Genomic DNA, 12,908 nt, shown 5'->3' with positions numbered 1-12,908 from the left:
AATTGGAACTCGGATGGCGCCCGGGATGGACTCGGGATAGTGGTGTGAAGTCGAGCTTGGCTTCGTGACGTGGATGTGCTCTGGAATGCGAAAGGCGGGGAAAGCTTGCTGTGTAAAAGCTTACTGTGTAAGCTTCAGGCCTCGGGTGGGCCGTGCCCCGAGTGGCCGCTGAAGTGGAGTGTGGGTCTTAATCCACTATTGGGGCCGACGGTTAGGGTAATGGAACCCTGGCTGCTGAGTCTAGGTGGACAAGACCGCGACTTCCATCCTAGGTCAGGCACTTGAGAGGTGCTTTTTTGCCGTCATATTTCGAGAGAACAAACATCAATGGCTGATGTCTTGGTTGAGAACGGCAACGACTGTGAAAATCCAGAGCCAGTCCATTATTTCGGTGCCTGCCATCGACCACCAACTATCGATTTTTGTCGGGGCGAAGTCATTCATGTCTGCAACCACTAAAAAGAACCAACCTACGTATGTACTGTCCCTACCTTATTCCGTAGGCCCTAGGCTTCGTTGATTAGCTTGAAATCTTCGTGGCTTGCTTTGGCTGGGCGCGCCTTCGCGATCCACGCATTTGCGCAGCTCGAACCTGCACTTTCCACCACATCTTCGTGGCTTGCTTTGCCGAGGCGCGCCTTTGCGACCCACACAGTTGCACAGCTCGAATCTGCCTTTCCACCGCCAATTTTCTTTGCGCGAATTTAGGACTTCAAAGCAACTCACCACCTTCTCAGCTGCTATCCCTTTAACTTTCGCCACTCACCACCTTCTCAGCTGCTCTCCCTTTAACTCTCGCCACTCAAAGCCTCTTTCACTCAATTATTAATTACCACGCCATCCAGTTATCGTTGCGTACCTTCCTAGGTGTCGGCATGGACGACCATCCCATCGACAACCTATTCATTGGAGCCGGAATGGCTGACCTGAACCCCCAAATTTCTTTTTGTACCAATCCATACGGCATTTTCACGCCGTCTTTGACCTTTCGCTCAGGACATCTGGAAGCTGAAGCCGGGAGCGACGACATTCCCCCGTTGGTAGGTGACTAGTTTTTAGATGCACCTTCACTTCTCCTGATCCCGAAGACATTATCAAGCAAAGCTGTGGCATGAACGTGGTGACGTCAGGCCTTGGTGGCAAGGTCAGGCCATACAACTGGCTATGCTGACTCGCAACCTAGACCCTCATCCCCCTGCTCTGGATGCCCACCTGGGAGTCTTCAGGCCATCAAAGGTCTATATAAACCCGGCAGTCTTCTAGATAGAAGCGAGGCAATAGAACCAACATCTTCCAACCACTTCATCTCCCTAGGCATATTCAACTCTGCCGCAGCGTAGACTTACTCCCTGCAAGCAGTGGAGTCGTCTGGTTCCTGTCCATGGAGAAGCTCCTGTCCACAGAGAAGTTCCTTCCCCTGGAGAAGCTCCTGTCCACAGAGAAGTTCCTGTCCGAGGAGAAGTTCCTTTCCAAGGAGAAGTTCCTGTCCAAGGAGAAGTTCCTGGCCACTGGAGTGGCAAAGACCAGAAGGACCGCGGATTTACATCAGCTTTTGTAAGATGGTAGTCCGGATTTAGGACCCTATTATGCGATTCACAGATGTGGATCCGCATGCCTCGGTTTAGGCCCAAACTTGTGGTTTTGGCTAGTATCTATCCAGACTTGGCCAGTAGCTATCCAGACTTGGCCCTCTGTTTTGAGTTCGGACTCAAACCAACTCAACCAAGCAAGGCCCCTCATCCATTCGAGAACTCACAACTCGGGAATGCTCCTTCTGCAACCACATTCGCTCGTGCCACTATGGTTCCCAGACCCGCAGTGTCAATCACGATAGTGATATTTGCCTTAATCTATCCCGATTCCATGTCACCTCTCACTTTGCAGTCAAGCAACTGCATAGCGCCAAGAGGCACGCCTTTGAGAAAGAAGCTCAAGCGCTGCGTTTGCTGAATGGCAAACCTCACCGGCACATTGTTCCTCTTCTTGGAAGTTACCCGCTTCGCGGCAGGTACTGTCAGAAACACTGCACACTGGATCTTGTGGAATTGATGGGGTTGTAATTGCTTGATTGTATTGCCCTTTTTTCTAGGCTCTCTGGCTCTGCCAGAGAGCATTTCTTATAGCCATGGCCAGGTGGCGAGGTTATTGCGCGTCTGTGGCTAATAGTGACAAATTCATGATTCTAGCACTTTCTAGAATCTCCCTTCTTTCTGATAGTGACAAATCCATGATTCCAGCACCTTCTAGAACCCCCCCTTTTTTCTGACAGGTACTATCTCATGTTTATATGGGCGGACGGCGACCTGGGCATGTTTCGGCGTCTGAACCCCAGGCCTCAGAGGGAAAGATCCCTAGCCTCGTGGGTTGTGACGCAGTTAATGGGGTTTCTTGACGCTCTGTCTCTTATTCACGGCTTTGGGAGCAAGGATGGCGACTACTGTGACAAGTTCCTTTGGCGAGGAAGACATGGAGACATCAAACCATCGAACATCCTGATTTTCCGTGGCGAAAGCTCTGGCACCCTCACACTAGCCGATTTTAGGTTGTCATCTTTCCACAAACCCGGCACCCCAGATCACGAACAGGTGGGGGAAGGGCCGATTAGATACACCCCTGCTTATAGGGCTCCCGAGTTTGCATTGCCAGGCGACGGCATAGGACAGAGGAGCGACATATGGAGTCTCGGGTGCGTCATCACAGAGTTTGTCACATGGTACATGGCGGGCGCCCTAGGGCTTGACAAACGTATCCTGCCGGACAGACGGCCCGGAGCGAAAACTCCGTACTGGCGACGCCTTCTTCGAACTTACTGGGGAATCTAGTCGCCGCAGCGTTGCCAGACTGAAGCCTGGGATCGAAGATGTAGGACTTCTGGCTCATCCTTTTCTTACTTTGTGTGGCTAATCATTGTTGCAGTGGATAAGGCGTCTTTAGAGCCATCTTCAATTGAGCCGCTTCACCGACGATGTGCTCCGCGTCATCCTTGACAAAATGCTCGTCCTTAAAAGCACTCGAAGATCTTCGGCCCACGACGTGCTTCACGAGCTCACCCGGATCGATCAGGTTGTGAAAAATGACAGTTCGTGTATCACATCAAGGGAGACACGGGTTCTTGCCTTTGGTGATGAGGGATATCGGGATGCCTCTGGCCCTTTGAGCCCTTCCTACGAAGATTACACAAAGGTTAGGCGCCTCACCAGAGAATTACTGACATATTCTGCGTTCAGTTCGCTCACACATCTAGATAGACTCCTTTATGTACCGCTTGCACGCCGAGAGAACAGCCTACTAATAACTGTTGCGGTCTCGCAGGTACACTCAAACACACAGTCTGGCCACGGCAACAGCCGGAAGCGCAAGAGCAAAAGCGACGTCACAAGCTCCAATCAAACAACAGCAACAAACAGCAAGCGTCGTCACCAGCGAAAGCTTGCGTGCCCATATCTGAAGACAGGATATGCTCAGTCAGAGCTGAGTCGGGCATGCATGGGGCCAGGATGGGGATCCTTCCACCACTTCAAGTAAACTCCGAGGCTGGCAACCCTTGTTTCGGCTGTTTAGGCTAACCATCTCCATAGGGAAGATCTTTTCCGTTGCCATGCCCCTCCGGCTTTCAAGAATCCCCTGACTTGTGGCCGCTGCCTCGAGGGGTTCAAGTCACAAGACCTTCTTTTCCAGCATTCGCGAGAGGAGCCACAATGCCTCATCAAGTCACCTGAAGTTATCAACGGCTAAGTGAGCCTTGGGCAGGCAATCAACCTTCGATCGTATGAAGAGAAAGCGCTCCGACATGACGGATGAGGGAATGTGGTTCGAGATCTACCAGATCCTTTTCCCGTTAAATGAGCTCCCCAAGTCTCCGTGTACGTTCTCCCTGGTACCCACTCACTGTCCCAAATCCCGTCAAACCCACCCCTACACATAAAGGCTAATATGTCAACCATGGACCCAGACCATGAAGACCTCACCGTATCTTCTCTCAGCACCATCAGCACGCAGAGCTCGACCAGCATCTCCGAGTACACAGGCCACCTCCGTCGCCCTATGAGCGAGAATGAACAACGGGCGCTCGGCGAGAAGCTCGGCAACGCCATTGGCTTTTCGAACCCCGACCTTTGCAAGATGCTAGCAGCCGCATTCCGCGAGCAGCAGCTGAAGGACATCGAAGATTTTGACAGGCAGAAGCTCGGGCCGGTCTATGGCATACAGGTGGTGGACAACGATACTCCCAAGGCCAAAGCGGCCGCCCTCGAGGCTCATGTCGGCGGTGCTGGCGCTAGCAATGGCAAGGACGGTGGTGACTTTGAGTGGTGGATGAAGGGGCTCGCTGCGGGAGAGGCGACTTTGAGTGATGGATGGAGGGGCTCGCTGCGGGAGAGGCGACTTTGAGTGGTGGATAAAGGGGCTCGCTGCGGGAGAGTCGTTCTTTGGCGCCTAGGGAGTGGACTAACTTAAAGTGCCCAGGTAATTACGTGGAAATTCCGCTTGTTTTTTTAATGTACGTAGGATCAAACCACTTGGACCAGAACACATTGTAATGCTACTTTATTTCTCTTCTTGATCTACGGAACCTCGTTCCAAGATCTAAATTTCCAAGTTGAGAGTTTTACTCAGAGTGCACCCATCCTTTTGGCTCGGTGTGCCTCTGTTCTCTCTCTACTTAAAGGGTCAATTAGGGTTATCGGTTCCAAATCCAGGGTTGCTGCATTTGCCAGCCCGCACCACACAGTTACCTTACTCTCATTATGTCAGACTTTGTCGACTGCAGACGGTCGTCAAATTGACATCTCATAAACAGGAGGGCTGGATTGGATGGTTCTGACATCAATCATCTGGACACATAGTTGGATGAGGTGCGTAGGAATCGTTTAAATGTGTGGGTCATAGCCTACCTAGTTCCAGACCTGATTACTGTGAAACTTGACTGTGCTGGTCACGGCTTGAAATTACCTAGATAGACTTGTGATGATGGTCACTACTTAACTTCCCGTGATTTCGGTCTTCTGGCTTCTTTCGTAACGACCCACTGGTTTGTGTTGAGTCTGAGTTTCACCTCGTTTGCCTGAATGTCTTAGGTTGTTGCTAGTTTTGTCAGATCCCTTTGGGAGGCCGTGCGATGAATAAAAAACCCTATACGACGATGACCAAGAAAGAGGACAGAAACCTGGTTTCGTTGGCCCCCTACGGCGATCTCTAACTCATAGTTAATTAACTTCGAATTCAGTTTGGAGAAAGAAATTTTATTTATTTCGTGGTGCTGTCTCCGAGACTATGTATCTTGAGATGATTATGCCCACTGACGTAACTGTTAGACGACGTGTTGATTCCCTTGGAAGTATGTTGATTATGCCTCGAGCGCAAGATTAAATAGCCCTGAGCCAAAGCTCGTAGATACATGCTAAAACCCTAGGTCCAAACTATCACCTCCCCTAACAAGTTCGCAGTGACCATGATAGACTCGTGTGCTGCGAGCAAACCAATCCTCAGTCCTCCCAGAGGCTCAGAAGAGCGGTACGCATCGTAACACCTCCATCCAGGACAATCCGACCAAGGATCGAAGATGGTGAAATAGACTGACAATTGAATGGCCGTCATCAGAGTAGGCGATCCTAAGCTCACTTCCCTCTAAGTTGGCTTCCCGGAGAAGGGGTTTTCGAAGGAGGCTTGCTACCCCGGTAACCACGGGCAGTGCCATCGCTGCCCTGCTAATCTCCGCCACTTACACTCTCCGGGCTATTAGAACTCTCGTGCTTCTTTCGTTTATGCGTTGTCTCAGCTGTGGGAGTGCTATTTAACTGGGGATAAACCCCTTGAGAGTGGACAGGTAGCGGTAGGCCTCTGGTGTTGACCTTGGTGCTGACCTGGGCGTCGATCATAGCTGATCGAAGATTGCACGGTGTGTGGCTGTGCCTGCGGCTTTGGTTGAATTGGCGTGTAACCAATTGGAAGCTTCGCTACTTCTGCAAGCAGCCTTTGCGTTTCAATTGGACCCCGTTCTTTCTGTTGTGGTGGTCTAAAATCGAGTATCCTCTGGCGCGCCTCAGCATCGGATATCCTTGAGCCCGCCTCAAAATCCTGCTTGTTTCTCTTTCTCGCCGACTTCTTGATCTCTTTCTCTTACTTTTTCTTTTTTAATTTTAGCTCATCCTCGGCCCTCGCTTTCGCCTTGGCCTCCTCCAAGTCCTCTTCGGGCATTTTATACTGTTTGAGCTCCCTCCGATGCTGCTCCGCCTGCAACTTTCGATACTTGGCCTCTTCTTGTTCTAGACTTTGTTGCTCTTCTTGGACTAATTTTCGTTGTTTGTCTCTTTTTGCCAATTTCCGCCGTGGGGCTTGTCTGAGCGCCCTCCGGTATTGCTCCGCCTCCGATTCGTGCGGTGCTTGATACGTAATTGCCTGTTGCGATGCGCTGGCTTGCGAATGGTTTGCTTGCGAATGGCTTGCTTCATGCGGATAGCCTGGCCCATGAAGCGGCTGGAGTTGAGGCTGCAAGGCGGTCATAGGTGGAGGCCAGGTTTGCGATTGCTGATGCGGATTGCAATGCGGACACGGTACTTCCGAAACTGGCGCTCCCGAGTCGACATCCCATGGCAATAATTGGATCCGCATGGGATGATTTTCTGCTCTGCTACATGCTCGGGTTGTTGGTTGCAATATGGATGGACGTGAATAACCTCTCTACACATGATCAATCTCGGATCGGTAACAGGCGGCAGATTGTTGCTGTGTTGGTGGCTGAGAGTGCGAAGCAGATTGGCGAGTTGCCGCGTTTGATACGGTCGACGCAGTGGTTTTGGCGATGCTACGAGTTGCTGGCGAGCTGATTAGAAGACTATCAAAGGGAGAGGGAGAGGGATATGGGAGATGCTTATATGTGAATCCATGGCCACTTGGACTATCTCGAGCAGCTGGTCAAATTGAGGCATGACACGAGTCATCGTGGGCAGTCGTGCAACGTGTTTCATGAAGTTCCGCAAACATCGTTCCAGGGGCCAGACAGTGGGCTGATATTGAGTTGTCAGAGAAGCGGTCTGTTGACAGTAAACAGCTACTGCCCATCTAGGCCAAAAGCATCTTCACTTCATTCTCGTTTTGCTTTATCTGGCGAATGTTCTCTACCTGCCATATCTTCCCAGCAGCGCCTTTCGGGCCTCGAAAGTCGTCGCTGATCCAAAGCCCTCGCCTCACTTCGCAAACCACTTGCACTACTATCTATATTTTCTTGGTATTTGCCTAAGCCTTGCTGTCGCGCCGAAGCTCTCAGCGCTGAAACAACGACAAATTGCCGAGTGGTTTGCCCTAATAGGGCCCCTGGGTCTCACCGTTGTCGGGTATGTACTATGTAATAGACCAAACACTTGTTTTGCAACATGCCAAAACCTACGAGACAGCTATCCCTAACGATTCATGTTACACCACAATCGCTTTTCCTCCCGCCATTACGTCACCCAACCTTTCTTTCTTTTACATCTCCAGGCTCGCCAGGTCCGAGGGATTTATGTCATCGACATGGCGAGCATTAGAATCGGCCCCATCCCGTAAGACCTGACCAACTCTTTGATATCCCGCGGCGCAGTCTAGCGTAGCGGATGTTGCCAGCGTTGCCGGTCGTCGGATGGCGCTGGCGTCGATTTCAGTGTGTCAACTCAAAGACCTCATGCAAGCTTCCCCTGCTTTCTATCTCATAGTTCAATTACCTACACTAACCTACACTAACCTGCACTAACCTACTTCAATGCAGATTTGAAAGCAAAAATGGTTCATTTATTCACACGTCGCATTGTTTCTGAGACCATGTATCCAAGGCGTTCGTGCCCACTGACGTAGCCGCTGGCGCTGTGAGCCGCCGCTCGACGCAATCTATCCCGGAGGCAGAATATCACCCTCTTCCGCATTGCTGGCCAGCCGGAGTGAGGCTGATCACATGGGTCATTAACCTGCAGCCACTATAGTCGCATTAGCCGGAGTGCGGGCCACGCAGCTCTTGAGTAGCTGCTCCGGGTTGTCGGCACATTTTAGCCGGACTTGGCAGCCGCCTGCTGTTGCCCGCGCTATATCTCGTGCAGAATACCCCAGAAACAAGGGAGAAAAAGTTGGAGAGCAGTTCCTCCGAAGCAAGAGAAGAAACCTTGGCGCCAGTTCGTCATTCTTCTTTCTCGGGGCAGGATGATGCTCTCCACCGGCGTCGTCCTCGGCTTTTTCTCCCTAGGGGCTTGGGGCAATTCGGGAATATGGGGTCGCCAATACTTCCCCGACCCCAGCGGCGAGCTCGCGTCGGCCGAGGTCTGCATTGAGGCGTCCCTCACCAGTCCAAAATGGGGTATCTACAATCCGGCGCTCGTCACGGTGAACGGGTCCAGCGGCGGCTCCATGGGCGACATCCGCTTCCTGACCGAGAACACGGCCACGCGCGTCGTGGCCAACTGCACGGCCGAGAACATCGACCTCGACCCGAAAGGGCCTGACGCTCTGACGCTCTGGCACAACTGCAGCATCCCGAACCTGTTCTTCCAGTTCAACCTGACCACGCTGGACCTGCGCCTCCAGGGGACGTGGCAGTGTGGCAACTCGTCCAAGTCCGACCCCCTCAGGCCTGCAGCTGGTGGCAGACTGCTAACAGGAGCAGGCTTCTCTTTGCCGGAAACGGGACGTGGGAGACACCGCTGATCCAGGGGTGCCTGGACGACTGGCAGGCGCCGCGGGGCGAAGAAACGCTGTGCATCATGGGCAACTCCCAGGTATCAGCGGGCCTGTCGAGCCCCGTCAGCATCCAGCCGCAGCTGCCCATCTTGCCGTACACGCCGGCCGACCTTCCGTACCGATGCGTCGACCGGTCCGCGGAACCCGAGTGGGAGATTGAGAAGCTTGTTTACCAGCACCACTCGACCCAGACGGCGGCCAACGCGACCAAGACGTGGTACGACCTGACGCTCAACCTGACCAACATCTCCAACGACGAGGGCCTTTACTGCCACCTCGCGGCCGACGAGTCGGCAGAGGACACCGCGGCGGGGATCACGCCGTGGGTCAAGTGCACGGCGTCCAACGCCACATCGGCTCCCGTCAACATCTCGTCGACCGAGATCCTGCTCGACCGGGTCTACGGCCTCGTAGGGGTCCGCCAGACGTGGAACTGCTCCGACGGGATAGAGGAGCTCGAAGCGTGAGTGTGACGGCTACTCTCCTGTGAATCAAGTAGACTTGGAAATGAAGCTGAACGTGCGACAGAGACCAGTACACGGGCACCGGCTACCTGACAGCCGACCTGCAGTGCGGCAGCGCGGTCAACCAAACGACGACCAGCCCAGCCGGGCCAACAACCACCTCGACCTTCAACTGCACGCTGCCGACCTCGCCTTCCCGGTTCTCGGGATACTCGCCCGACGCGCCGGCGATGCCGCACACGCCGTACACGCGCAGCTGCACCATCGGGTCCATCGTCAACTCGACGTCGCTCGCGCTGCGCGAGCTCCAGATCGACGACTACACTCCAGACAAGAACAGCACCGCCTCCTTCGCCCTGTACAACCCCGGCCCGGGCGACACGTACCGGCTGCGCGGCGTGCCGCTGCACGACGACGGTGGCTGGCACGACTGCGCTGCCGCCGCCGCCGCCGCCGGCGCGTCGCAGCGGTTGCCGTGGCAACTGGCCGCGTGCCGCTACCTCGTCGACCGCAAGGCCCATCGCGTCGGCTTCCAGGTGCAGTGGCTGTGCGACGACCGCGACCCTGGGCATGCGTATGTTTGGTGTTTTGTTTCCGATGCTGAGGGTAATTCGATCAAAGTGGCTAATTCAAGTATTCAAAACAGGGTCCTGTTCAACGCTACCACGGTGCTGCAGCAAGTGCCCGCCGAAGTCTGTGAGGCGGCGGCGGCGGCTTCGGGAGACAGCCACCGGCAGTCGTGCCGCGTGCCCCTGAACTCGAAAGATCTTGCGCTGCCGTTGGCGATGCCTCTGTCTTGGTCGACGACGGCAGGGCCCATGACGCGTGGGCCGACGCTGCCGTGGATTTGACCGCCGCTTGAGAAGAGTGTGGGAGATGCGAGCATGTAGACACCCATCTACGTACATATATACACAAAACATATATACACAAGCAGAGAGGCCCGGCCCCCCGGGGTGACTGGACTGATTGAGTTCCGTTAAAACGGCGCCCGCCGGCCCGAATTGTACGAAAGCCGTTTTACGTGTTCGCACTAGGTGCGTTGCGTGCGGTCGAACTTGAAGCTGGGTGTAAGCAAGACTGGAGGGGAGAGCACCAATAATCAAGACACGGTTACTTTGCGTCCGCATTTGAGCCTAACCTCAATGATATCGATTGACACCGAGACTGACCTAAAAGCCAGGGGCTTCGGTTCCCCGCCTGTCTGAACAGGAACGCGGTGGCTGAACTAGGTGCTTGGCCCAAGGCAGACTCTTGTCGACCGACGAGGCTCCAGAACGCGCCAAGACGCAATGCGCACATTATTACTCCGTATGGCTGTTGGAAATTCCCTCAGCGCGTCTCGACCGCACTGCGCCGCGCAGTAACATCCTGCAGCTGCAGAAGCATATCACGCCACTCGCTGGCCCGATAGGCCGCAATTGGTGTCCGGTTCCCTTGGCAAGTTGCTGAATCAAAAGCGGGTTGGGAAAACAAGGCTGCAAGAGCGCTGCAATGTGTACCTAGGAAATTCGACCCCGGGGTTCCTCCCAAGAGCCGGGCGCTTTCCTTACGCCGTTCGACCCTCCCTTCTGTCCTTCTCCTCCCGATCCAGACTCCTTGCCGCTTGGATTTTGTTTTGAGGAGACCTGTATTGGCAGGTCCCTGCGGGCGATGTCCGGGACGTCAACATGGACCCCATTACGTGGGTGTAAGTGAACTTGCTGACTCCGGTGCCGACTCGTAACTGACACCTGCCAGCCCCCTAATTGTCGGCGCGGCCGTCAAAGGCCCTGAGATCATCCGGTTTGGCCGCGAAATCATCAACACCAAAAAGTCGCTCGACGAGGTCAGGCTGTACCAACGCCGCTGCGACACCTACCTCCGCGAAGTCAAGGCCGAGAATGACGAGCTGCGGCGCGAGGGGCGCATCCCGCCGGCACTGCGCAACGAGACGCGGAACCTGATCCGGTACTGCCGGGGCATGGTCAACGGCGTAGCGCAGTACCACGACGACTACGTTCACAAGCTATCCATCCGGCTGCTGCACGTCTTTGCCATGCCTGTGCGCAACCAGTCGCGCTACTACAGTCACCGCCTCGACGAGTGCAGGACCTGGCTCGCCATCGCCGTCGCCGCCAACTTTCTGCACGCCAACTTCGACGCCGCTTACGCAGGGGACCACTACGCCCTGGCCGAGTGCCGTAACCGTGCCCAGGCCCTGCGTGACGCCTTCGACCAGGCCAGGCAGTACCAGCTGAGATACCCCCGCCGCGCGAGACACATGATGGCTGAGGTGGATCTGGGCGTCTTTTGGCGATTCGAGTATCTCGGCAACCTTGAATTGTTCGCCAAACCCCAGGCATCGACGCTGTCCATCGCCACAACTTTACCGAATGGCCTGGCCTCCTCGATAGAGGCGCTCGGTCGGGAAGGACAGCGGGCGAACAGCAGGAATCGCGATCTCGGCATCAACATAGTCGATGCCCGCCCGCCCCCGACAGAGCACTGGCATCGCGACTACGCGCTCGGCCGCCGGGAGGACGGAACGACAAGCCCACTGGTCGAAGTCCGCGACTTTTCAATGGGACCACCGAGCGCAGTGCCTCTGCCCCTTCGAGTCGACCGAGGCAAGCAAGCAGCGCCGCTACGGCGCGGCTCGCATCCTAGGCCCCCCGACTCTGGCTACAGCTCCATGCAAACTTCGCCGCAGATGCAGTACGGACAACCGGCCGTGAACCAGACTGAAGGCAGGCGACACCGTGATTCGGAAGACAGATACTCACATGCAACGCTTCCTCGCTCCTTGCACCTCGAGGCGGAGCCTCTCGCGGACCATGTAGAGCGACCACGGCGACGTCGACACTCCCCACCCCGCCGTGCAGCACGCCAGCGATCACCGTCACCAGACCGCCGCAAAGCTAGCGACGATAACCACCGCAACAGAGAACGCGGTGCACCGCGGACTCGACGCCGACATCGAGACGAGGACAGGGATTTTGATCCCCCAGCCCCTCGGCCCACCAGCAAGCGGCGGCGGGCGTCCTCGTTGCGCGCCCGTCCAGCCCGCCAAGTCGACCTTGAGCACAACAACTACCGCCGCCGCTCGCCGCCTGCACGCCCACGGCGGACGAACAGCAGGCGGCACCACGACCATCACAATCACGACTACGAACACGACGCCGGCCCCAGGCCCGACCACCCACAGCCCTCCAGCACCGCGCAGACCTGGCTCGGCTGGATCTGTAGCGAAGAATTCAGCGGCGCCCCCGCGGCCCGCCGGCGCATCAATAAAGAGCGCATCAATAAAGAGCGTGACTCTGCGCTTCCTCCTCGCCGGGAGGATGGGCGGCGGCGGCGGCGGCAGGACAGGTCCGAAGAAGAGCGCGACTCTGCGCGTCCCTCTGCGCGTCCCTCTGCGCGTCCTCCTCGCCGGGAGGATGGGCGGCGGCGGCGGCGGGACAGGCCTGAAGAAGAGCGCGGTGCTGCCCCCCGGCACGCGCTGTCGCCGCCCAAAGAGCCTCGCGCTACGAGGATCCGAGGGCATGATTATGAACGCAGGCGGTCGTATTTTCGCTGAGCCGGCTGGGCTGCGAGGTCTAGTTAACAGGGGTTACCGCCTTTGGTGCTGCCGGGTTGTGAGAGCAGTACGGTCGAATTCCGCGTTTTTGGGACGTGATTATTGCTTGGACAGGACTTTAGGGCTTTCTCTTTCTTTTTTCACCTCGTCTTCACGTCGTGTCCGCAACTCGCCGCTTCGTTTAA

At 55.6% G+C, this 12,908-nt stretch overlaps 3 protein-coding genes across 3 annotated transcripts; all 3 read left to right on the top strand.

The window, feature by feature from the left end:
* Positions 1-1,381: 1,381 nt before the first annotated feature.
* B0T26DRAFT_679930 (uncharacterized protein) lies at positions 1,382-4,389 on the top strand (the record flags this gene model as incomplete). Its single annotated transcript, XM_060440416.1, has 7 exons — positions 1,382-1,554; positions 2,270-2,585; positions 2,624-2,686; positions 2,935-3,183; positions 3,331-3,464; positions 3,751-3,863; positions 3,953-4,389. 7 exons carry the CDS (start codon positions 1,382-1,384, stop codon positions 4,387-4,389), a joined length of 1,485 nt encoding a protein of 494 aa, XP_060291313.1.
* A 3,369-nt stretch (positions 4,390-7,758) lies between these two features.
* On the top strand, positions 7,759-10,297 carry B0T26DRAFT_862221 (uncharacterized protein). The gene is made up of 4 exons (XM_060447766.1): positions 7,759-8,576; positions 8,627-9,163; positions 9,229-9,738; positions 9,811-10,297. The coding sequence occupies exons 1-4, from the start codon at positions 8,167-8,169 to the stop codon at positions 10,013-10,015; spliced, it is 1,662 nt and encodes a 553-aa protein (XP_060291312.1). The 5' UTR covers positions 7,759-8,166; the 3' UTR covers positions 10,016-10,297.
* A 537-nt stretch (positions 10,298-10,834) lies between these two features.
* On the top strand, positions 10,835-12,785 carry B0T26DRAFT_755738 (uncharacterized protein; the record flags this gene model as incomplete). Its single annotated transcript, XM_060446002.1, has 4 exons — positions 10,835-10,854; positions 10,905-11,877; positions 11,987-12,710; positions 12,754-12,785. 4 exons carry the CDS (start codon positions 10,835-10,837, stop codon positions 12,783-12,785), a joined length of 1,749 nt encoding a protein of 582 aa, XP_060291311.1.
* Positions 12,786-12,908: the final 123 nt, after the last annotated feature.

This window comes from Lasiosphaeria miniovina, assembly GCF_030549165.1.
Source record: "Lasiosphaeria miniovina strain SMH2392-1A chromosome Unknown B0T26scaffold_7, whole genome shotgun sequence".
Taxonomy (NCBI): Eukaryota; Fungi; Ascomycota; class Sordariomycetes; order Sordariales; family Lasiosphaeriaceae; genus Lasiosphaeria; species Lasiosphaeria miniovina.
The sequence above is the reverse complement of the archived record's forward strand: the minus strand, read 5'-3'. Positions and strand labels throughout refer to the sequence as shown.